The sequence below is a fragment of the Drosophila takahashii genome, chromosome 2L (genome assembly GCF_030179915.1).
Source record: "Drosophila takahashii strain IR98-3 E-12201 chromosome 2L, DtakHiC1v2, whole genome shotgun sequence".
Lineage (NCBI taxonomy): Eukaryota > Metazoa > Arthropoda > Insecta > Diptera > Drosophilidae > Drosophila > Drosophila takahashii.
In genome coordinates, this window is record NC_091678.1 from 17564844 (window position 1) to 17587701 (window position 22858).

The 22858-nt window shown below is 40.1% G+C and overlaps 4 protein-coding genes across 4 annotated transcripts; 2 read left to right on the forward strand and 2 right to left on the reverse strand.

Annotated features, from left to right (window-relative positions):
- Positions 1-21: 21 nt before the first annotated feature.
- IFT43 (intraflagellar transport 43) lies at positions 22-1250 on the forward strand. Its single transcript, XM_017157310.3, has 5 exons — positions 22-148; positions 207-451; positions 508-531; positions 814-936; positions 989-1250. The coding sequence occupies exons 1-5, from the start codon at positions 59-61 to the stop codon at positions 1248-1250; spliced, it is 744 nt and encodes a 247-aa protein (XP_017012799.2). The 5' UTR covers positions 22-58.
- A 17-nt stretch (positions 1251-1267) lies between these two features.
- LOC108067988 (PITH domain-containing protein CG6153) lies at positions 1268-2499 on the reverse strand. The gene is made up of 3 exons (XM_017157311.3): positions 2102-2499; positions 1586-1776; positions 1268-1528 (listed from the first exon to the last, which is right to left on the reverse strand). Exons 1-3 carry the CDS (start codon positions 2419-2421, stop codon positions 1404-1406), a joined length of 636 nt encoding a protein of 211 aa, XP_017012800.1. The 5' UTR covers positions 2422-2499; the 3' UTR covers positions 1268-1403.
- Positions 2500-2552: 53 nt separating this feature from the next.
- On the forward strand, positions 2553-5511 carry CCT4 (chaperonin containing TCP1 subunit 4). The gene is made up of 5 exons (XM_017157309.3): positions 2553-2808; positions 3620-4272; positions 4334-4473; positions 4540-5224; positions 5292-5511. Exons 1-5 carry the CDS (start codon positions 2703-2705, stop codon positions 5307-5309), a joined length of 1602 nt encoding a protein of 533 aa, XP_017012798.1. The 5' UTR covers positions 2553-2702; the 3' UTR covers positions 5310-5511.
- Positions 5512-11440: 5929 nt separating this feature from the next.
- Positions 11441-19229, reverse strand: pdm2 (POU domain protein 2). Its single transcript, XM_017157313.3, has 3 exons — positions 19061-19229; positions 17094-17150; positions 11441-13187 (listed from the first exon to the last, which is right to left on the reverse strand). The coding sequence occupies exons 1-3, from the start codon at positions 19200-19202 to the stop codon at positions 11866-11868; spliced, it is 1521 nt and encodes a 506-aa protein (XP_017012802.2). The 5' UTR covers positions 19203-19229; the 3' UTR covers positions 11441-11865.
- Between the last annotated feature and the right edge of the window lie 3629 nt (positions 19230-22858).

A 22858-nucleotide genomic window follows, 5' to 3' on the forward strand; every position in this document is an offset into this window, starting at 1 on the left:
TCGCAAGGCGAATGGCAAACTCCAGGAGAAAATCGGGCATTCCCACGGAGCAACCAAAATGACCACTTGTTGCCTTGGAAACGCTGAGGCAAAACATAAACAAAAGATGATGGACTGGGCCGAGGAACTCAAGATGACCATAAGAAAGGTGAAAAATACTGTTTAAATGGGTGTGTACTAAACTTTGGATATATTCTTACCCCTAGACGACGGCCCGGAAGGGTCGGCGCTCCAAGAGTCGCGATGTCTTAAAGGAGGAGACCTCGCAGGCGGCTCCTGCAGGCTCCAAGGATATCTCCATCGACATCACCCTGAACGTCCAGGCAGGATCGCCACCCACCACTTCGGATACGGCCACCTCGTCCACCTACAACAATGAGTTCGAGTCGCATCGTCCACCCATTCGTAGAATTTCGGGAGGCTGGGCGGATTCTGGTCTAAAGGGATTAAAGTGAGTATGGTAAACCCATGAGTAGACTCATTACTGATTACTTCGTACCTTCACAGGTCCAAGAAGAACTCATTTGACGAGTAAGTTTATCTAAATGATATGTCTTAGGTTTAATCTTAACTTGCCACGTATTTTATCGCAGTGCTAGTCTATCATGAATTTTTTATTACGATTTTTTCTAAAGAAAAAGTTTTAAGAAGCTAATTTCTAGCTTTTTAATTTTCTATTAAAAAAAAGTTATACGAAAACTTTTTTATAATTTCGAACAAGAAAAGTAAAAAAGATTAGGACATTTTATTAAACTAACAAAGTTTAGTAAATTCCTTTTATATGTTTGTAAAATAATATTTTGTCATTTTCAGCGAACGTTTTAGGCAGACCAAGTCGGCTACAAATTCTATACCGACGGATGACATTCCCGTCATCCCAGATATGGATGATGTCAAGGATGAAATTATGCTCAATGAGATTGTGGAACCGCCTACGTAAGACTATAAGTTTTATGTACTACAGTAACTAAACACCTACCACTTTCAGCATGGGCACTTCTCGTTCTGCTGTCTTGAAGGAGGCCAATTCCGATTTGCTTTCCCAGTACGCCTTTTCCGCAGTGGATGGCTTCGATCTCTCAATTCTAACCGATTGCCTGGTTCCGCAGGAGAGTCTCAATGAGAAGGACGATCTCTGGCAGTGGGACAAACTCTTTACCGAGGTCACGGCTGAAATCCATTCGGATAAGGTGCCGAATATAGGCATGAAGATAGGCCCCGATGTCGTTCCGCCCACACAATATTCTTAGGAGATTTTACCATACAATTTTCAGTGCAATACAAATACAAATACTCAATTTAAAAGTTAAGGGATTACAAAAACATTTCTTGCCTTGAATGATCACAAAATATACTTATCAGAGATACTCAATTGAATTGTGAATTTTAAATATTATATTCAGTTATTGGATGGCTCTGCCAACTCCATCGAAAGCCTTATCCTTGTGGTCTGCGGCATTTGCTCGAGCCTCGTAATTGCAGATGGTTACACCATGATAGTGGGCTTCGGTAAACTCCCCTCGAAGACCTGGAATTATAGATAGTTAGTAATATCTAAACAGGATTCTATTCTATTCTACTCTACCTATATAATAAATGCGTGTATTGTCATCGCCAAAATTGCTGGGGAAGTATAGCGAGAGATGATGCACGTTGGAGAAGGTTACTACCTTGGGTGAGTACTCAATTTCTCCGCGGGAATCGCGGGTCAGGTGGAATTCCTGATCGGGTTTAGCTTTGGCATCGTCGAAGTTCATCCTGGGTCGGTTCTTAAAGCTGGAAATATATGATATATTTTTAAAAAATAATGATATACAACATACGTTAACCGAAATAGGGTAAGTACATATACTAAGAGGTGTTTTGGAAAAATGATTATATTGAAATGGTATTGCCTATAGCAGATTTACAGATTTTGAAAAGTTCTGAAATATTCTATATAAATAAAATAGGGTAAGTATCCTGAAAGGTCTTTTGGAAAAATTAATATATTGGAATAGTATAGGTATTCTAAGAAAATTTTTCAGATTTTTTTAAAAGAACTTTTTTATAAATAGTTTTGAAAATTTCTGCAATATTTTTTCTGAGTACCGCTTCTTACATTTTGACCCTGTTCGGATGGGAATCATCATTAGCACCACTTATGATGATTCCCTTGAGCTTGACGTTGCCGGTGAAGGGAATATTGAACAGGAGCTCCTCGTCCGCGTCGCTCTGCACGAACTTGGAAAGATCCTGGCGCTTCTCATAGGGCTTAAAGACACTCTTTCCCTGGCCATCCGTCTCCTCGTTCAAGCACTCCGTGTTGTCCAGATCGATTTTCGTATACAGACTGTACTCGATGCCCATTTCCAGGGCGTGATCCACGTCCGTGGCCTCGTGACTGCAGCCGCCATGGTCGTGCGAGTGTCCGTGCGGCATTATTTCAATTTAAAATTTAACAAAAAACAAATGTAAATAAACCAGCCGAGTCACTATTAAGAATAGGGTAACCCCGAAGTACCATTCACAGGGAACAACCACATCGATAACAGTTTCCCTTTATCGATTCTTAAGGCGGCGGTATAAATCCGTTCACCGACTGCGGCCACACTAATTTCAGCCTAAAAAAATTAAATTTAACAATTTTTAATCTGTGTTAATCGCTGTTAATTTAGTGTGGAAAAACCGTGTTTTGCTGAAAACTCAGAGTAAACGTTCCAATGGCGCCCAAGGCAAAGTCGGTTAACATCAAGCCCGTGGCGAAGGCCTTCAAAGACAAGTCGAAGCCCACTGATGTGCGTTTGTCCAACATCCAGGCGGCCAAAGGTGAGAAATGTGGAAAATTAACGAAATTAAAGAGATCTGTGGGGAAAAGTGGTTGCCCAGGGTCTATTTGAGGAGCTGGGAGTCCGGTAGATGGGCTTTCGGGCGGTGTTATTCCGGAATTGCTGGCCAAATGGCCAAAGAAAATCGCAGTTGGATGCCGGCTGTCTGGAAACTTCTCGGACGGAAGAAGAAGAGCGAGCATTACTCATGTGATGAATGGAGCGCTGAAAACTTAAGGTTTCTAATACCCTTCTAGGGGTAATTTTGCACCGATTATAGGTGTACTCTGTATGAAGGGCAATATGTCCTATTCTGCAACATAAAATTCTTTTTAAATCGCGAAAGTAATTTAGTCTAGACCATCTGTTTATATGCAAATTAGTCATACGATTGGTAGGCATTCCCTGTAAAACAAAGCACATGCTAACATGTTTTGGCCAATTCTATCAAATTCTATAAATTTTGTAATATTAATCCCAAGAATTCTATCAATTTCATCTCTTTTTGTATCTTTAAATAGTTTAATATCACCTGTTTTAAGGGTTTAAGTTAATATTTGTTTATATTTATAAGTTATATTAAAATTATTAATCGATTAAAACTTTTCGTTTGGCTATATTTAAATTTTATATTTTCTTAAAAAAACAGATATTTTAAAAGTTAATTCAAATGTGCAGAATATTGATCATCTTCTAGTGTTAAAATATGTCTTAATATTTTATATTTGTCAAATTCCGTACAGGTACATCTTAGAAATAAGCTATTAAAAACTAAAAAACTTTAGTTAATTATCATACTCCTCCCTTTTTAGCCGTTTCCGATGCCATCCGCACCAGTTTGGGCCCCCGCGGCATGGACAAGATGATCCAGGCGGCCAATGGCGAGGTTTCCATCACCAACGACGGAGCCACCATCCTGAAGCAGATGAACGTGCTGCACCCGGCCGCCAAGATGCTGGTGGAGCTGTCCCGCGCCCAGGATGTGGCCGCCGGAGACGGCACCACCTCGGTGGTGGTCATAGCCGGCGCTCTGCTGGAGGCCTGCGAGAAGCTGCTGCAGAAGGGCCTGCATCCCACGGCCATCTCGGACTCGTTCCAGCGCTGCTCCAACAAGGCCGTCGAGATCCTCAAACAGATGTCCACGCCCATCGAGCTGGACGACCGCGAGACGCTGATCAAGAGCGCCTCCACCTCGCTCAACTCGAAGGTGGTGTCGCAGCAGAGCAGCCTGCTGGCCCCCATTGCCGTGGATGCCGTGCTGAAGGTCACAGACCCCGGCAAGGAGACCTCCGTGGATCTCAAGAACATCAAGGTCATCTCGAGCTTGGGCGGTACTGTTGAGGATACCGAGCTGGTCGATGGCTTGGTCTTCACATGCCGCTCTGCCGGATCCAATGCTCCCAAGCGCATCGAGAAGGCCAAGATCGGTCTTATCCAGTTCTGCATTTCGGCACCAAAGACCGATGTGAGTTGGTGGCTAATCCTTGATTAAGAATTCTTATTAATTCCCATGTAATATTTTATAGATGGATCACAACGTGATTGTTTCGGACTACGCTGCCATGGATCGTGTCCTAAAGGAGGAGCGTTCGTACATCCTCAACATTGTCAAGCAGATCAAGAAGTCCGGATGCAATGTGCTGCTGGTCCAGAAGTCCATTCTCCGGTGGGTTTAGCTGACTAGCAACTTTCTCACTTTGTGTTTATAATTTATAATTCGATTTATTCATAGCGATGCCGTTTCTGACCTGGCTCAGCACTTCTTGGACAAGATCAAGTGCCTGGTGGTCAAGGATGTGGAGCGCGAGGACATTGAGTTCGTGTGCAAGACTCTGCACTGCCGTCCCATCGCCTCGCTGGATCACTTCACAGCCGAGAACCTGTCCAGCGCCGATTTGGTCGAGGAGGTGGCCAGTGGCACCAACAAGTTTGTCAAGATCACCGGCATCCAGAACATGGGACGCACTGTCTCGATCATCTGCCGCGGATCCAACAAGCTGGTGCTCGAGGAGGCTGCTCGCTCGCTGCACGATGCCCTCTGCGTGGTTCGTTGCCTGGTCAAGTTGCGCGCCCAGATTGTCGGCGGTGGTGCGCCGGAGATCGAGATGGCGCTGCAGTTGGCTGCCTTGGCTCAAACTGTCGAGGGTGTGGATGCGTACTGTTTCCGCGCATTTGCCGATGCCCTGGAGGTCATTCCTTCGACTCTGGCCGAGAATGCCGGCTTGAACCCCATTGCAACCGTCACGGAGCTGCGCAACCGCCACGCCCAGGGTGAGAAAAACGCTGGTATTAATGTGCGCAAGGGCGCCATCACAGACATTTTTGCCGAGAACGTGGTGCAACCCCTGCTGGTCAGTATTTCATCGATCACCTTGGCCACGGAGACGATTCGCTCGATCTTGAAGATCGACGATATTGTAAGTATTATAGGAACTAAACTAATTATTTTATTGGTTGTTAATCAATATCCAACTTTCCTTTCAGGTCAACACCTTCAGTTAAGCATTGCGACCCCGCCGCCTTTGGTTGTCTGTCTCTGATCAAGATCAATCTTTAAGCATTTTCATCTAATCCCTCACATCTTATACCCATTATGCGATTGAGCATTACACTTTGAATAAAATTCACATATACTATACGCCTTACCAGCTTAATATGTATTTAAAAAAGAAAAACTAAAAGATTAAATACTTCGCTAACACAACCCAGACAAAAGAATGTTTTGAATTATATCCCTATAAATTCTTTTATATTATTCTTCTATCTTCTAAGGGTTTGAATGTTAGTGCTGATTATTCAAAATAACAAATTAATGCGTTTCTCCCTTAAAAAAATCCTAAAATTATTTCGAACATGAGATTCGAAAGATGGGCAGTTAGTTATACGTTATAAATTCTTCGAGACCATAATAAACCAAGAATCCGTTTGCCTGTAACTTTTGGGGGTAAAGTTGGCGAGTACGGCATTTTTCCAATTTTGAGGTCCTTTTTTAGAGTCCTTGCGTTAGAGAACTTTTCGAAGCGAATACGATTTTATCGCATCCATCGAGGTAATTTTTTGATGTTGCATAGTTATAAATTAAAGTATACATCACTTTTAATGAAAACTTGCTTATAAATTTTATGATAAAAGTTTAAAACGACTGTGTGGTAATACATACAAAAGATTACAAAAAATAATTCCGAGAGGACCACCAGTAAATAGAAATAAATCCTTAAAATTGCCTGGCTATTAAAAATGATAAAACTTCTTTCGATTTCAGGGCAAACTTAATGATAATCGACTAACTAACCGTATCCTTATCTAATGTGTGAACTCATTTTCCTCGTTTTAAACCACCACCTAGGATTTCAAAGGGTTGGCTGAGCCCCATCCATTTGACACCCCCGCCCCAAACATCCACTCCCTTTCTTTTTGGGGCTCCTTTTTGTCCTGGGCGTGTAAATAAAAATCACTTGATGCGATTTTTATGATGTGCGTTAAATGATTAAACCACTTGAACTGGTTTCAAATTGTCAAAAAATCCAGGCGGCGGACTTCGGTTGGAAAAAGGGTCTTTATCCTTTTGTTTTCTTAGCCCCATTTTGGAACTTTATGCGGGTGGGGTTTTCGCTTGGGTGTGATTAGATGGAGACTATCTCTCGTGTCCGGAAACTTTCGGCGCGTGTAAGTTAATTAAATGTGTAAACATGTCAAAGGGATCAAGTTTTCCATCCCACTATCTCCCACCACCCATCTGGGCGAGATGGTGTCGATTTCGAATTTCACGCCCTTGATTGCCTTTGATTTTTGAGCCTCAAAAAAGCTATTCCGCTAATTGGCTGGTGGAAAATTCAGGGGGAGGATTTCCATCAGCTTCCGGGGGTCGAATGCAAATTTTCCATTTTAAAATGTTGTTTTCCTCCAGCGGCCATTGATTTGTGTTTCCATTTTGATTTCAGGAGGGTGGAAAAGTCCCTCCTCAAAAGTTTTTTATACTTGTTTATTTGCCTCATTTTTATGGCAAAGGATATCATATATTTTATTTGAATATGATTGGGTATTATAGATTTAATATTATATTTTATATTTAATAGTTCATAATTTAAATGTAACATTCAAATCGTTAAAAAACAGATATGTATACAATAAAATTACTTAAGTCCCAATGACTAACTTAAAGGGCTTATTTAAAAAATTCAGATGAACGTTATACAGAATGTCATAAATTCCTAAAAAGAAATCCATTTAGTTGGTCAAAACTTAGGCAAATCTCTTAAGGCCTTTAGTAAAATAACCAAATATATATTAAAGGGTATTGAGATCTTCGATTTAAGCTGCTTCCATACTTGTTATTTATTTTATTTTTCGTTACTTTTTTAGCTATTTACTCGACTGTCTTGGGGCATTGTCGTTCACGTTCTCGTTCCCATTTGTTTCTTGTGCAAATATTGAATTTGCGCTTTTTTCCCGAGCTATTTGCCGGAGCCAGTGGCCCACACTTTTGAAACTTTTCATTTCGGGGGTTTTTCCTTTGTTTCGCCTGTTTGCTTAATTTTTGTATGCGATTTTCCTCATCTACTTTTTGCTCATTTCATATTTTCATTGTAATTCAATTGTGTTTTCCCCCGCTGCTGTTGTTTTTGGCCAAATGTTTGCACAAGTCTTATGTTCTCCAGTCGGGCGAAAAGGGGTGTGTCCCCGTTGTCCTTGTTTCCTTTCGTTTTGCTAGACGAATTGAAATTCAAAGCACCAAATTGTCAGCCAGTCACGCAGAAATTTAACATATGTTCGCCATATAATTTGCGAGCACTTTTTATTTCGCCGAACTCATCTGAAATTACCAACGTCTGCTATCTCACTTCTCGAGTATCTAACAATTTGAAGAGGAAAAAGGGCAATTTAAAAAAAGCTATCTCATAAAAATTTCGAATGTTTCAGAAAATAAGTTATTTACATAAGGCATGTGGAAAAATTAAAAAAAAACAGAATAATTTTGTTATTTTAGTTTTTATTACATTTTACAAAAAATGGTTGATACATTTTTATACCCGTTACTCGTAGAGTAAAAGGGTATATTAGATTCGTGCAAAAGTATGTAACAGGTAGAAGGAAGCGTTTCCGACCCTATAAACTATATATATTCTTGATCAGGATCACTAGCCGAGTCGATCTAGCCATGTCCGTCTGTCCGTCTGTCCGTCTGTCCGTCTGTCCGTCTGTCCGTCTGTCCGTCTGTCTGTCCGTCTGTCTGTCTGTATGAACGCTGAGATCTCGGAAACTATAAAAGCTAGAAGATTGACATTTTGCATGCAGATTCTAGGACTTCCTACGCAGCGCAAGTTTGTTTCAAAAGGGTGCCACGCCCCCTCTAACGCCCACAATCGCTAATATACGATTTTAAAAATTTCAATATTTCGGAAAAGTAAAAATGCAGTTTGATTGTGTTTATCAATACCTATCGAAATGTAGAAGAAAGTTTTTAAATCGGACCATTCGTTAAAAAGTTACGGCGGATCAAAGTTTAACCCACTAGTTAAGCCAATTATCTCCATCTCCCTCGCTCTCCCTTTAGCTGAGTAACGGGTATCTGATAGTCGGGGCACCCGACTATAGCGTTCTCTCTTGTTGCTATTTGAATTAGCTAACGTCTCAGCTAATTATTGCAAATTAAAACTGTGCTTTGATCTAAGAATATTAATTGGTTTCTTTACTTTCTTACATAAGATATGAATTATGGGCACAAATAACCGAGTTCTGCCTCAAATTTATTTTCAACAAAATTAATCTAAATTTTCTTTAAATATTTGTTTAGATCCGTTAATAAAAATTTCACCAAATAACATTAAATAGATCTTTTTCAGAAAACACTTCCATCTAGTTCATGTCACTTAAAGAAGGAAAGCTCGAAAAAGCATGAAGAAACGCTGGAAGCAAAAGCATAAGGCAAACTTAATTTTCGTTAGTCCTGCCAAGTGCCGAGTGATTAATGATGGCAGCACCACGACAATATTATGAAAACGCATTCGAAAATTTCATTAAATTGTTATAAATGAAGCGGACGGAGAAAGGAAAATGAAACATTTGCTGGAGGGAAAATTCAATTTGCAAATGCAGCAAATGTTTGCCTGTCCGCCGAAAGGAAATCTATCAAAAGAAACCTGAATGAAATCTCGGCCGAACGATCTGCAACCACCGGGAAAGGGAACCCCCTGAATGGCCTACGGGGCTTATCAACCCATTTTGACCAGCTCAGGCTTTGGGCACTTTGAATATGACCAATGCAATTGAAGTTTCCCCCATTGAAAACCGAAATTGCTCAAAGCCATTTTGCGTCCGTTTCCATTCTGTTTTTCGTTTTTTTTTTCTTTTTTGGTTATTTGGAATGGACAGACGTCGTCTGCACAGGACTGATAACATTCAAAGAGTCCCAAACTCAAACTCAAACCCGAACCCCCAATCCGAGATTCGAGTGCTCGCCAATTAAGTGTGAGTGCCGGCATCGATGGGCTTTTCCTTTGGCCTCCGTTTGATGTGTGCTCGAGTGTGTGGGCGAATGGCCTGCAAATTAAATAGGGTAAGCATTCTGGTCGAGATTTCGCTTCTGGCCAGATTAAAAATTTATTCGCAGTTCTGGACAGCTGCGGGCAAGTGAAACGTCAAGTTGTAAGCGAATATGGTAGCGGTACAAGTTTTGGAAATAACAATTTCGTTTGTTTGCATGCACTACACTTTTTTAGATAGGCAGTAAGTTACCTTTAAAATATAATCTTATAATCTTATTAAGATAGAATAGGTACACTAATAAACATTTCTTTTTACATTTTAGAAATCTCGACTTTGAATCAGCCAGCTTTTGAATATAGTAAAACAATTTCTTGTTATTAAACAAATCGCCTTTAAATATTAAAATCATTTCTTGCTAAAAAGATAAGAGCAACTACATTACTTGATTTAAGAAATAGTTTTTCTCGTTTTTAAGGTGCCTTTATAAAAAAACATTTCTTTAAACAAGTAATGTAGTTCTTCTTAGCTTTGTATCAAGAAAGGAAAACAAAGATGAAGTTGAATTCAAGAAGGATTTTCCTTAATTTTAAGGGAATTCTGAGGACTTCTTTTAATAAATGATAATTTTAAATTATTTTAAAGTTTTGTATTGTTTGTATAAATTTTGTTAATTGAGTTGAACTTAAGTCATCGATGAATTCATGCATTTGATCAGATAAGTTGTAAATATTTGTCATTTTACCTTTACATTTAAACTCATTTTTCAATTTATGATAAGAAGTTCTGAATTAAAATAGTCTTTATCGTTTTAAAAAATTCTAAAAATAGCTGCTCCTCATATGTGTATTTACCATTCCCTTACACCGTCATTTACCTAATTTATTGGCACACTTCCATTAAGATATCTCCATGAAGGACTTGACTTGCTTAAGCGATTTCAAAAGGATACAACTGGGACAACATAAAATACTTCCACTGCCCACATCGGGGACCGAGAACAGCAGACTACGGGAACTAGAACCAGAACAAGACCGAAATCAACCACCGAAGCGAGGACCATATGACATAACTATGTGTGAATTGATGGCACGAACCCTTTCCCTTCCCCAACTCTTATCATTTTTTAGAGATTCGTGCCCTAAACGAATCAGAGCCCGGCAAACTTTGGAAGGCAGGGGAGGGGAATCCGGGATGAGGGATCGGAGTTGGGGGTTGCTAAAAAAGGATTTACACGCTTGCCTCGATATACAAATAGGGGTTTCTGTCTGGGCTGCCATATTGACTGTCGCCGGGCCCAAAAAGATGAAGTGATTTCTTATCCAACAAATCCACACTCGACAACCAAAAAAAAAAAGGAGAAAAGGGGTTGCTGGTGTGGGTCCTTCGCATCCTTTCTGCCTTGGCCCGCGTTTGCCAGGAAGTTTATTAAAAAATGGTCGTGTTTGCCTTTGTCGCGTGGCTGGCAAACGCTTTTGGAGCGGGCCAAGGAAATCAGTTAACTAAATATCTCGTTCAATATTTATTTAGGCGGCGCCTAATGAGATTCGAGTGGGTTTTTAGAAGGCACACGACTGCCAATAAACCTAAAACTTTGGCTAATTGAATAATAAGCTAAGACGATTGAAAAATATTTACTTGTTACAGCTGACAGTTTTTTTAATGTCTTTTTTTTTAACCATATACTTACGTTAAAAATGTTGGATTAGAAATTAAAACTTGAGATAACCAAATAAAATGAATATTTTCGTATTACAATTTTTTTTTGTAGGAATGGTAATTTTTTTAAAAATATAGTCAAATAATAATTTATAAGCAAATGATTTACACGTTAGTTACTTGTTTATTTCCATAACACGTATATGATTTTAAAATTGTAAAAAAAGATTTAGATTCTAAGTTATGTAGAATTTTAAAAATTTTTCTTCTGATCGTGAATGATATTTACTTTTTTCGCAAATCGAAGTGATATTATTTCTCTTTAAGTTTAAGAATATTTCATATTATGAAGAACTGATCATCATCCATCGCCATCTTAAATAGTATAGCATGTAAACGTATCCCCATTTAGTTTCTTTCATTTACAACTCCCACCCAAAAATAAATAACCGCTTAACTTTTTTTTATAAATTATTTTATCGGAATAATTTTATTGAAATTTTTGGATGTTAAGATCTAAGTGTGTTCAAGATCAATTTACAATTGGACATCGTACAACAACATCGGTATACATACACATCTAAGTCAATACACATAAAGTACAACTAGGGGAATTGATTTGTGGCATAGTGGATATGGGGACACAACAGATCATACATATATGGCATTTGGGGGGCACAGTTAGGAACTAGAAACTCTATATGCATACAGATACGAATAGGTAGTGCGGAACTCTATATGTACTCATAAATTCGTAATGGATTTTCTGATACGACTGGCTATCACCTAGTTTGCTAAATACATCCATGGCATTGTTTGCATTTGATATGGAGGAGTTGGCTTGTGGAATGTTGTGGAAGTGTTTTGGAGTTTAAGCTGACTATGTACAGGGTTCGGTTTCGGCTCTCCTCATTCCTTACTCCCCCGAACTGATGGAGCTGCCGCAGAAGGAGCCGGAACCGGTGGCATCCAGTTGCATGTGCGACATGTTGAGGGCCTGAGGTGGATAGCCGAAGGCGTGACTGCTCAATGGGGTGCCCGTGGGACTATCCAGATCTAGGGAGGGATTGATGCGCTTCTCCTTTTGGCGGCGATTGCAGAACCACACCCGAATCACCTCCTTGTCCATATTCAATCGCTCCGAAAGGTGGGTGATCTCCTCCGACGTGGGCTTGCAGTTCATGAGGAAGGCCTTCTCCAGAGTCGTGCGAACCGTCGTCTCGATGGAGGTGCGCTTCTTGCGCCTGCGTCCCAGGATGCTCTCCGGTGTGCTGCTCAATGTGCTGGTCATCGTGTTGATGTTGAACACACCGCCGCCCGACTTGGCCACACTGCTGTCCGCATCCTCCAGCCACTTCTGGAGCAGCGGCTTCAGCTTGCACATGTTCTTGAAGCTCAGGTTGAGGGCCTCGAAGCGGGAGATCGTCGTCTGCGAGAAGTCATTGCCGTACAGCTTGCCCATGGCCAGACCCACGTCGCCCTGGGTGAAGCCCAGCTTGATCCGGCGCTGCTTGAAGGTCTTGGCGAACTGCTCGAGTTCCTCCAGATCGGTGGTCTCCTCGGGCGATTGCTCCAGCTTGGCCATGGCCGAGGCCACGGTGAGACCGCTTGAGGGCTTGGGAGTGCTCTGCTGCTGCTGATGCTGCTGTTGCATGCTGGGCGTATTTGGAGTCATCACGGCACTACTCAATCCCAGGGAATTGGCCGTCATTGAGTTGGGCGGAGTTCGCTGCTGGGACTTGCTGCTGCTGCTGTGCCTGGGCACCGGACTGAGGGAGGGACTTCTGAGCGGCGATTTAGCCAGCGGAGTGGAGTAGCTCGGCAGCGGATCCTCCCGCTGCTGCTGCTTGATCTGCTGGAGTGCCTGGAACTGGGCCAAGGCCTGCAGCGAGTTCTGCAGCAGGAACTGGGTGGCCAGGTTGGGATTCGGAAAGGCCTCCGGCGCCAGTTGGCGGACCATTTCGATGTAGCTGTGCAGCTGCAGTTGCAGGGCCTGATGCATTTCCTCCGGAGCAAATTGGCCCATGGGCTGCGGCGGAAGGGCACTAGCCACCTCCTGTGCCGGTTCCTCCTTTAGCTGGTCCCCAGCCAATCTCTTGGGCGGCGGCGCCAGGTCTAGCACCTCGTTCTCCAGCTCCGGATCCAGTTCCCTGGCTTGGCGCTTGCTGCTCAGATTCTGCGGCATCTCGCAGTTTTCGCCCAGCTCCAGCTCCTCCTCCTCGAAGCTCTTTCCGCAGTCTGCAAGAAACAGGGAGAAAAGATATTTTTTATAGTACACGATTGTGGGTAGTTTGCTTTTCAATTTTCCAACTCAATGAAGTTCAAGTAGCTGGACTGGTCAACGCACGCGTGGCATAATTTGATTTTAACCAAAAGACTCTGAAAGTTGTTCAATATTTCTGATGGTATTTTTAAGGGTATATAAAGGGGTTTTAATCAAATTGAATTAAAAATTTAAAATCCGAGAAAATGTTAAATGAAGAAATCTTTTAACTTGAATAAAATGTGCAATTTTTCAAAATCCCTATTTTATTGAATTATTTTTTAGAATTTTAAAAACGTAGTAAATATTGTTATACAACTAATATTATATTGGTTACATTACTATTTTAATCCTCTTAATGCATTTTCAATCGCTTTTTAGTGTATTCATTCAAAGACTTTCTGTTAACAAATTCTCTTCAACCTTTTTAAGTCAAATTTTATTCAATCTTCCAATTGAATGCCCATCCTTTTTTCGCTATCCTGTCCAATGTCTGCGTCCTGCGGTTAGCTACGATAGACGCTCAAGCGGAAGGGTTCGCCTTAGTGGCCCCAGCCTTTGGCCTCCCCCAACATCCTTGTTGAAAACCCAATCATGCATAATAATTGAAAAATAGCCATACATCAGAGGCCATGGCGGAGTCAAACAGGAAGCTTGCTCCTTTGTCTCCGATAAATGCGCAGTAGAGCAACGAACGGAGCTCAGATTTCATAATTTTCTAAAGGAAAATTATTGATTTTGATGGGGAATAAAATAATGAGCCAGGCACTTCCGACAGGAGAAATATAAACCTCAAATCTAAATTCCAAGCATTTAAAAACGAAAAAAATAAAAAAATCCAAAATCAACTTTCAAACATTTGTCAAGGATGTAAAAAAAATGTAACGCTCTAAACCGATTTAAAAATAAAGAGAACTGATAGTTTTAAGCGGATTCAACCCCATGTTAAACTCGATTCACCGGATTAGGAAATTTTTCAAAAAACATTTCCAATGCGGGCGTTTGAACTTTGCCAATAAATTGCATGTGGGCAGCTGTTTTTATGACTCCCTTTATGTAGAACGGCGAAAGTTGAAAAAGCCGTAATAAAATTAGCCATTGAAAACGCATATTGGGAACCAGTCAGAAATGAAAATCATCCAAGGGTTGTCACCCTTTTCGGAATGATTTTTCAACCCTCCTCCGTTAGTTGAGACTCGAATTTAAAATTCGTTACAATTTCGAATGCACGAGTTGCGGATTAGAGTAGAATGCAACTTGCTATTGGGTGGAGAATTGGACCAGCTAGAAAAAAAGGGTTCCAAATTGCATTGTTTGGGTTCTGGATAAATAGAGGAGGAAAGTCAAGAAGCCTCGGGAGCAAGTTCAAGCCAAGGCAAGAAACATTGTTGTGATCCTTTGTGAGTGGAATGCGCCTGCAGCGAGCTATCCACGATCCTCGAACCTCGAGCCTCGAGCCTCGATTTTCCGAAAACCCAAAACCAGGTGATGCCGCTTTGTCTGTCTTCAGGGGCAGATGTGTTATCCTGCTGATGAGGACTACATGGTGAATGCAAGTTCCTCGTCCTGCCACAATGGCAATGTGTGAATGCTTCCACTGACAAATGAAGTGTTGCCTCTATTTGAAAACTCTGAATTCTGTGTACTCCTTTTTCCCCTGCAGTTTTTAGGGGTTGATTTTGCCTATCCCAAGAGGGAGTGTAAAGTGCGTTTCGATTTATGGGAAAGATAGAACCAGAAATATGTAGAGTGCACCGAGAGAGATTTTCAGCGATAGAGAACCAGAGTCGGCAATCCAATTATACTTGCATATCTCAGCAGTTTATCTACATTCGAGTTAGGAAAAAGAAAATAAATTTCCAACTGAAAATCGATTTTTAAAAACTTTAGAATTCCAAATATTTTAAATATTTTTTTAACTTTTATAAAGATTTTTTCATATGAAAAATATTGTAAAATGATTTTCAATTATATAAATATTTATTTAACAAAATAAATAAATTGTTAAAAATACAACTTAAAATTTTGGCTTCGACATATTTTCTTTATCCATTAATTCGCTTAAAGAACTTAGCTAATTTCGTGCTTATTTAAAATTTAAGCTCATTATTACCTTCATGTTGCTAAGTTAAACCCTTCGCCCTTTCATTACCTTTATTTAACCCTTCATTAAAAGTCGTCACGCCTATCGACTTCATCCAACTTGTTTGCATGCCACACAAAACGCCCTCGAAACGCCCTCGAAGCACATTTTTTAGAAATACAAAAAAAATAAAGAGCACCCAATCAGAACCGCTGATTATAATATCCTTTACGCGCTTCCTCTTCCGAATTACCCCTTGAACATTCAGAGAGCCTCAATTAACTTCACGCAACCAAATCCTTTCAATTTGAATAACCTAACGAGGGGAAATCGTTCAACAAGTGGTACTTTAAAAAATGAGGTGGCAAGGGTAACCCTTCGCTGCTTAGGGTTACCCCCTCAATCGAATTCACACCTCGACGCTATTCAAATGATATGTTAAACAGGGTTGAGCCGGGATCAACAGTTTGCCTTTTTGTGTGTGTGATGCAAATGTTGCGGCACTTGAGTTTTTTAGCGGCGGAAGCAACCCTTTTTTTCGGAAGAAGAGTTTCCCCCTCCTTTATTGTGACAACATTTGAATATGCATAATGGCCTGAAGAGGGGTGAGAGAGGGGTTAGGCACCCTTGGCTCGATTGACTCGCCTAATTTGTGTAAACCAATAAAAATGCAAGTTTAATTGTCAACTACTATCGGATGGCATTGGCAACCCTGTTAATGCGCCGCATTTATTCAAATGGGGTGGATTTCCATGCATGTTTTTGCATAGATTAGTTGCACTTCGTTAGGGGTTGCTATTCCTGGCTTCGGGGTCCTTACATAATTGCTCGACCCATCATTTAAATGCGCCAAAGCAGAAATTTACATTTTGACAAATTGTTATTTCTGTTTGTTTGCGAACAGAAGAGGGTCGTGTTAGGGTCACTCGGGGGAGGGAGGTGGAGGTCAAAAGAGCATATAGGGGTCTCCTAAAGATGATCTCTGGTTTAAGCTTGTTTCCGTGCGGGGGTTGTTTTGTGGGTGTAGAAAAAAGATTTTGGGTGGCATTCCATGGAAATGGTTTAAGGCGATTTTAAGTTTGAATGAAATTTGACAATGGAACGTGTTTATTCTAATTATTTTCTTTGTTGGATCATAAAGTAATTTTAATTTTTTTATGTGAAAGTATTTATTATTATTTTATAAGAAGAAGGATCTCAGAAGAAAATTAATGTTCAAATACTATTTTAAATCTTTTCTGAACAATCCAACAACATACTGTAAATACAATGTTCTTTCATATTTGTGGAAATGTTTAAAGTAAAATATTTTCCGCATTAGTTCCCCAAATGCAACAGCTAAACATCTATCTCTTAATATCCCTTCTTCGACCCTTTAGAGTTTTCGAATTTCTTATTGCAAACCCAAAGGCTTCTGGCCCGTCCTCCGTCACACTTTGGTCACGTGCTGGTTCCTCAACAGCGCCTATAAATATTATAGGTGCCCTAACCTAATGCCTCATTACCAATAACAGAGCAAGGAACTCCAGTTCTGAGTTACTACCTAAGCCAAACCCTAAAATAAACCCAATGTGGATAGGGGATGTGGATGCGGCAAGGGGATGCATGCAGTGGCTTATTGCATATTGCAAAAAGAGGAAAACTGAAAACTATAAAAATTGTCTTTCGTGTGAGTAATCAATTTAACCACAAAGTAGCCACGTTCCGACACGCGTTGGGAGCAGGATAAAAAAGACATGTTGGCTGAATGCTGGCCAAGGATTAGCAATATTACAGATACAAATATGTATGTATTTACCTGATAGGGAGCGCAGGGGCGAAGGCGGAGTGGGTGAGTTGGACATGTGCCGCATAACTGCAAAAAGAGAAAACAAAAATATTTTTAAATTTTTAATAATGCTCGGAACTGGCAAACTTAAATGCAAATGACACGTACTCCTGGTTTAAGACACATAACGTCTATGGATGGTCAAGGCAAACAATTTTGAAACAAGGAGTGGGAATGGATGTTTTCATTTCATGTCTGGCTCGTAAAATGTCCATTAGGAATTCGGACATAACACATTTCTTATGGCGTATATAACATGCAAAAATGTTTCCAGCTTTCAGCTGAGTGCTCGCTGGTGTAAAGTTTTTAAGGGTCAATTTCCGCGTGCGAATGGTTGGCATTATGATTAAAGTAGTTTTCACACAATTTTTTATGGGCAAGGAAAAGTGCACTGTAAGTAATTGTAAAGTTGCGCATTACATTTCTTTTAAAAAAAATGTTTTTTTTTCTATTTAAAAAGGAAAATCCCAAAATGTCTGTACAATGTGGTCCAAAATCCACACCATCTTTCATCCATTTCCCACCGTCCCTTCTCATTTTCCCTCAGCTCTTTTTTTGTGCCATTTGGTTTTTTGTTTTGCAAAGTAGATATTAAATTTATAGCTCCCTCGGGGCGTAAGCAAAGTAGTATCCTTGTATCCCGAGCAGGACAACGGGCAGCAGGAAAAAGTAACATATTTTTACGACAATATATTGTTGTGAGGACGCTCTGACTTGGGGAATCCTCGTGCATAATGTCCAGTGCAGGACAATATAAATATACAGATTACCCATACGCAGACCATTGGGATGGCGTTGTCCTTGTGGTTGGGTAATGGTTTTGCCCGATGGGATTGGGGGCGGCTTAGGTGGGGTCGGTGGCTGACCTCACACCTCACTTGTTGGCAGGATAACAAGTGGCATTAGTCAAAGGATCTTTGGGATTTTAGCTGTGCACATGATCTGCATGTTTGAATTTCTCTCTCTTTTTACACCCACCACACCTTCGGCTTAAATGTAATTACACAAAATTTGCCTTTTGTGGCTAATTTGGTTTCTTTTCCTTTGTCCCATCCAAAAAATTACCTACGCTTTGGATTGGAAAATAGTTTTCCCCCTAAAAAACGAAGAAAATGCCAAGGATGGGAGAAAAAATAAACGTTTCCTTTCTCCTTTGTTTCCATGCAAAATACCCTCAGGAAAAAAAGACAACGTCTCGGACACAGGTAAAAAGGACACTGCCAGGATGCAAATGCAAACAGACAACAAATCTAAAAACTCCGATCACACGCTCGCACAGTGGGACGCTCAGGGACAGCTGCTGCCCAAAAACGACACCGTCACCAGCAGGACATCGCATCAAATCTATTGCAAAACGCCATGATATCGTTCATCTGATAGGGAAATTGTGTGTGCCTCCTTTATGTCCTACTCCATCTGATCTGGACCTGGACCCTCTGCCCGGGATAATGTGTGGGCGTGTAATCATCATCGGTGACCTTTGTCTGCACCGAACTGGTTTCTTTCTTTAGTCCTTTTCTAACCAAATTTATTGCTTGAGAAAGTGAAAAGTTTTTGTAACAGGTACAGGGTCCAATAAATCAGGCAAGGATTTGTATAAAAGTCGTTAAGTTGATTGCTTTTTGAATTGGTTTTATATAAAAATTCTATAAAAATTACTTTATTATGAAATAACATTTTACTAATTTTAAAAAAAGTAAAAAGTGTTTTGACTTTGGATTATCCAAACCTAATTTATAAAAGTTGTAATAACAACCGTAAAACATTAAAGAAAGATTTTCCAAAATAGTAAAATAAAAATTCGAAAATTAAATTCCACTTTCAAATTTTAAATAATTCAAAATATTCTCTAAAATCCTTTTGCACTTGACAACTCTGGCCAACAAGTATGGAAAAGCTCCTTGGCTAGTTGGGGGTGGCAACCCTGTATAACTCACATGTGTGGGCTGCTGTTGTTGCATTTTCCTGATGGCAAACTTTTGTGCTTTCCACATTCGCGGATTGCTGTGTTGGTGTATTTGTGTTATTCGCTGTTGTTGCATCCCAGAGATGCTGTTGTTGTTGCTGTAGCACCATCATTTTCGCAGATTTATTATATTTAAATGTTTTTAAATAAAGATATTTAAATTTTCACTTGAAACATTCACAGGGAAGAAAGTCTTCGTTTTTTTGGTATGTTCGATTTCCCAAACTCGAGTTTTGTATTTCCTTTTGCGAGCAAGAAAACCGAACCGTCAGGCTTCAACTTCTTCAGCCGAATGCAACTTAGAAACTGAATTGAGGAATCGTATTTTGCTGCATTCTCTGCTATGTGCATGGCATCTCTCGCTCGCACTCGCTGCCCTCTCCCTCTCTCTCTCGCCCTGCTGTTGGTGTGTGTGTGATATGCTTTATGATTTGCAGCGGTAGTTTTCCCCATTTCCTCTCCGCTCTCCGCTCGCCACTCTCTCGCTCATTTTCCCTCGCAATCAACCCTGCACCGTTAGCCGAGTTTCAGTGTGTGCGTGTGGAACGTATCCTTTGTCGCCTGCATTCTGATCAGAATATCCATGGACTCCATTGTCGCCCTCTCCTGCATTTTCACATTTTCCTGCACTTCCACATTTTCCTGCATTAGCATAGGCCACAAGTTGACTTCTCCTGCGAAATGGGTGTGGCCTATGTATTATGCATTTTCCGACCTTCTGCGCAGTATGCAGCATTTCTTTGCATACCTCGATTTTCCCTCCGATGCAAGTAAATCATAATTAAGTGGGGGATTTTACGTGGTCTCGGGAAGGTGTCGTCTGGTTCTTATGTACCATTTGGGGTTCGGACGTACAAATACATATGAGAGATTAAATGTGCTGGTTAAGGGGGAACGTTCGGCTAGATTCATTATAATAACTTTTATTTCGGCACCTTGAGTTTGAGTTATTTTTGGTTTTATAAAAGTAACTATTGGCGACCACAAAAATTTTAATAAGTTGAAAAATTCACAAAATTACTGCCCTGCTAACGGAACTCGTAAAATGATCTTTAATAAATTATCAATTTAAATGTTATTTTCTATTTAGATGCTTAAGAGATATTTACAATATAGGTAAGTATAGGATGTTTAAGGTTTTATAGAATTTTGCAATCGCTAAATAAGTAAACTTATGTATTTCTAGAAAGCCATTTGTTTTTAATCAAAAAATATTTTTGTTCAAGGAATTTATCAATTTGGTCACTTTTTCATAATATACCGATAGTAAATCTTAAGTAAAAATACAGTTTTTAGATCTATAACAAAATAATACGTTTTAATTTCCATTCCAAACCTTTAATTTCATCCTTTTTCACAATTCATCTAAGGCGGCGCTTTCGGAATCCTGCCATCCAATCCAACCATCACTTTGAGCATTTCGGTGTGATTATATAAACACAAAACTCATTCATATAAACATCAGCGCAGCCATTGAACCGAGACTTGGTCGAGTAATTACAACAAGTGTTGTTGCGCTCTCCCGCTTTCTCCCTGTTTCAGGACCTTTCCCTTTTCCCCACCTCCCAATCCACCCACACAAACTCACGTACTGCGATTTTCCTTCTTTTTTTGCGAAAAACGAGGAACGGGAAAAGGATATTTGCAGCCCTGGCGACAGCGCATACATTTTATGATTATGACTGTGACTGCACTTGGCTTTGCTTTCTTTCTTTTCTTTTCCGCCCAAGTTTGTGGGAGTTGCAGGAGAAAAATCTTTCTTGGGGAAAATTCATTCTATTTTCCTTTAGCTGACTTGGGCCCATTTCCCGTTTCGTCTGGAGCATTTTAATTAAAACTGCAAAATTAATGTTTTTGCCTTCAGGACTCGATTTCCTCTGCGCTCCAAGGACCGAAACAATAAAATAATTAAAAGAATGTTGAAAGCACCAATAAAATCAAACGAAATACAAACGAATATGTCTTTATAAATAAATAACTTGTTAATTCAATAAAATATTTCTTTAAGGGAATATCAGTTTGTATATTATTTAATGAAATATTTGAATGAATATTAAAGTCATTAAATAAAAATGGAAATAAGTCCAAAATAATAACTTGATTTACTGCTAAATCATAGGTTTAGTACCACCATATACAGTTAAGTTTATATTAAAGTGCCAAAATGATTTAAGAACCAGAGAAAAAGAAGAAAATCAATAGCAATCGTTTGATTCTCCCCCAAACTAATTTCAATAGTTATCCTTTTTGGTCCTGGCCTTACTGCTGCTGCTGCTGATTAAACTTGTCACTGGGAGACAAAAGATAAACAGTTCCTCACTTTGGATAGTTTTCCCTGTGCGTTATTTTCCGTTCTTCCTGGGCGGTGTCTAGGCAATTTGATTATTTGCCAGGAGCGGACGGCCCAGACAGCCAGGACATCACTGGACACACCAGACAGGGGGAACAACACCCAAATACACAGATGTGCATAGCAACATAGAAGTTTTTGGGCATTGAAATTAATCAAGAAAATAAACGCTTGGCAGCATCGCCGGAAAATCGAGAGGAAAAGGGGAGTGTTGGGTGGAAACCACACACACTTTGCATGACGAAAACAGACGGGACAAGGACAAGGACATCGGCAGGATCGTCGGTGGAAGTGGAAATGGGAAGTGGGAGCACTAACCCGGAACCAAACAAAATCGGGTGGTTGTGAAAACTCCGACATTTCCCTGTCGCTTCTCGTTCTGCCATCGCTGTTGTTGCAACGCATTAAAATGACATACCAATTTGCGTTAAGCAAATAAGACGAGACTAGCATTCGGTCCTCAAGTTGGTTGTACATTTTGGATAGGGAAAATGCGAGGTTAAGTAGTTGGGGGCGATTGCTCTAGTTGGGGTTCATATGTTTCCGCCTTTGGGTGGTTTCTGCATGGGTTTTATGGTCTCTCGTTTACGTTATGGTGAAAGAATTAAAGCGTAGTTTGATTCAGGGAATTTTATGCGAAAAATATTGCGTTATTCTACAGATTGTAGCTTATCTATAACGAGAAAAGGTTTTATTTTAGGTCGGATTTCTCGTCCGCTTGATAAATTTAAATAAGGGATAAAACCCGAAAATATAATTACTAAAAAGACAACTGCTTTAAACTTCCTTTCACCCTAAAAATATAATAAGACGTCTTATTGTATTATCCAAATTTTTAGCAAAATGAACTTTTTCAGAAAAAAAGTAACGGTTTTCTTGTCTAGCATTTCATCTTCTATACCAAAAATGGGTTAAAAAACAGGCACATAAATCAATAATTCTTTACCCAAAAAATTGTGAGAAAATTTTGCGAAAATTCCGTTAGATATCCCGTACTTAATCAGAGTCCCGGCACCCAAAAAAAAGTAAAAAAGGAACCGCAATTTTTCGTGCCTTTTTCTCACCCTCCTTCAAGACACAAAAATCGCACAAAAAATCACCCAAAAATTGGCCTTTGTTCAATTTGAATTTCTTTCAATTTCGAGCTATTTTTACCTTAAAAAATTACGCATTATTGGGGTACATTCACCCTTAGGTAGCCGAAGCCAAGGGGTTGCTACCCCTCGTGGGTTTGCCTTAGAGCTAAGCCGTGGAAGATCTCGGGTAATCCTTGACAGTGATCCTCAATTTTTACCCTTGAGTCTCTGTCGATTTCTTCGTTTTTCTGTCCCAAAAAACGGCGCGCAATTTTCTTCGGCATTGTGCGGTGGAAAAAATGTGAAGAAAATGCATTATTTTTTGTCGAAATATCTGAGTTTG

Excerpts from the sequence above, each read along its gene's own strand:
- IFT43 (XM_017157310.3), top strand. The coding sequence starts at position 59 with ATGACCACTTGTTGCCTTGGAAACGCTGAGGCAAAACATAAACAAAAG. Across the intron at positions 452-507 it reads TCTGGTCTAAAGGGATTAAA|GTCCAAGAAGAACTCATTTG; the intron begins GTGAGTATGGTA and ends GTACCTTCACAG. Across the intron at positions 937-988 it reads GAGATTGTGGAACCGCCTAC|CATGGGCACTTCTCGTTCTG; the intron begins GTAAGACTATAA and ends TACCACTTTCAG.
- LOC108067988 (XM_017157311.3), bottom strand. The coding sequence starts at position 2,421 with ATGCCGCACGGACACTCGCACGACCATGGCGGCTGCAGTCACGAGGCC. Across the intron at positions 1,777-2,101 it reads CATCCGAACAGGGTCAAAAT|CTTTAAGAACCGACCCAGGA; the intron begins GTAAGAAGCGGT and ends ATATATTTCCAG. Across the intron at positions 1,529-1,585 it reads TACACGCATTTATTATATAG|GTCTTCGAGGGGAGTTTACC; the intron begins GTAGAGTAGAAT and ends CTATAATTCCAG.
- CCT4 (XM_017157309.3), top strand. The coding sequence starts at position 2,703 with ATGGCGCCCAAGGCAAAGTCGGTTAACATCAAGCCCGTGGCGAAGGCC. Across the intron at positions 4,273-4,333 it reads TTTCGGCACCAAAGACCGAT|ATGGATCACAACGTGATTGT; the intron begins GTGAGTTGGTGG and ends AATATTTTATAG. Across the intron at positions 4,474-4,539 it reads GTCCAGAAGTCCATTCTCCG|CGATGCCGTTTCTGACCTGG; the intron begins GTGGGTTTAGCT and ends ATTTATTCATAG.
- pdm2 (XM_017157313.3), bottom strand. The coding sequence starts at position 19,202 with ATGATGGTGCTACAGCAACAACAACAGCATCTCTGGGATGCAACAACA. Across the intron at positions 17,151-19,060 it reads AACAACAGCAGCCCACACAT|TTATGCGGCACATGTCCAAC; the intron begins GTGAGTTATACA and ends CTCTTTTTGCAG. Across the intron at positions 13,188-17,093 it reads GCCCCTGCGCTCCCTATCAG|ACTGCGGAAAGAGCTTCGAG; the intron begins GTAAATACATAC and ends TGTTTCTTGCAG.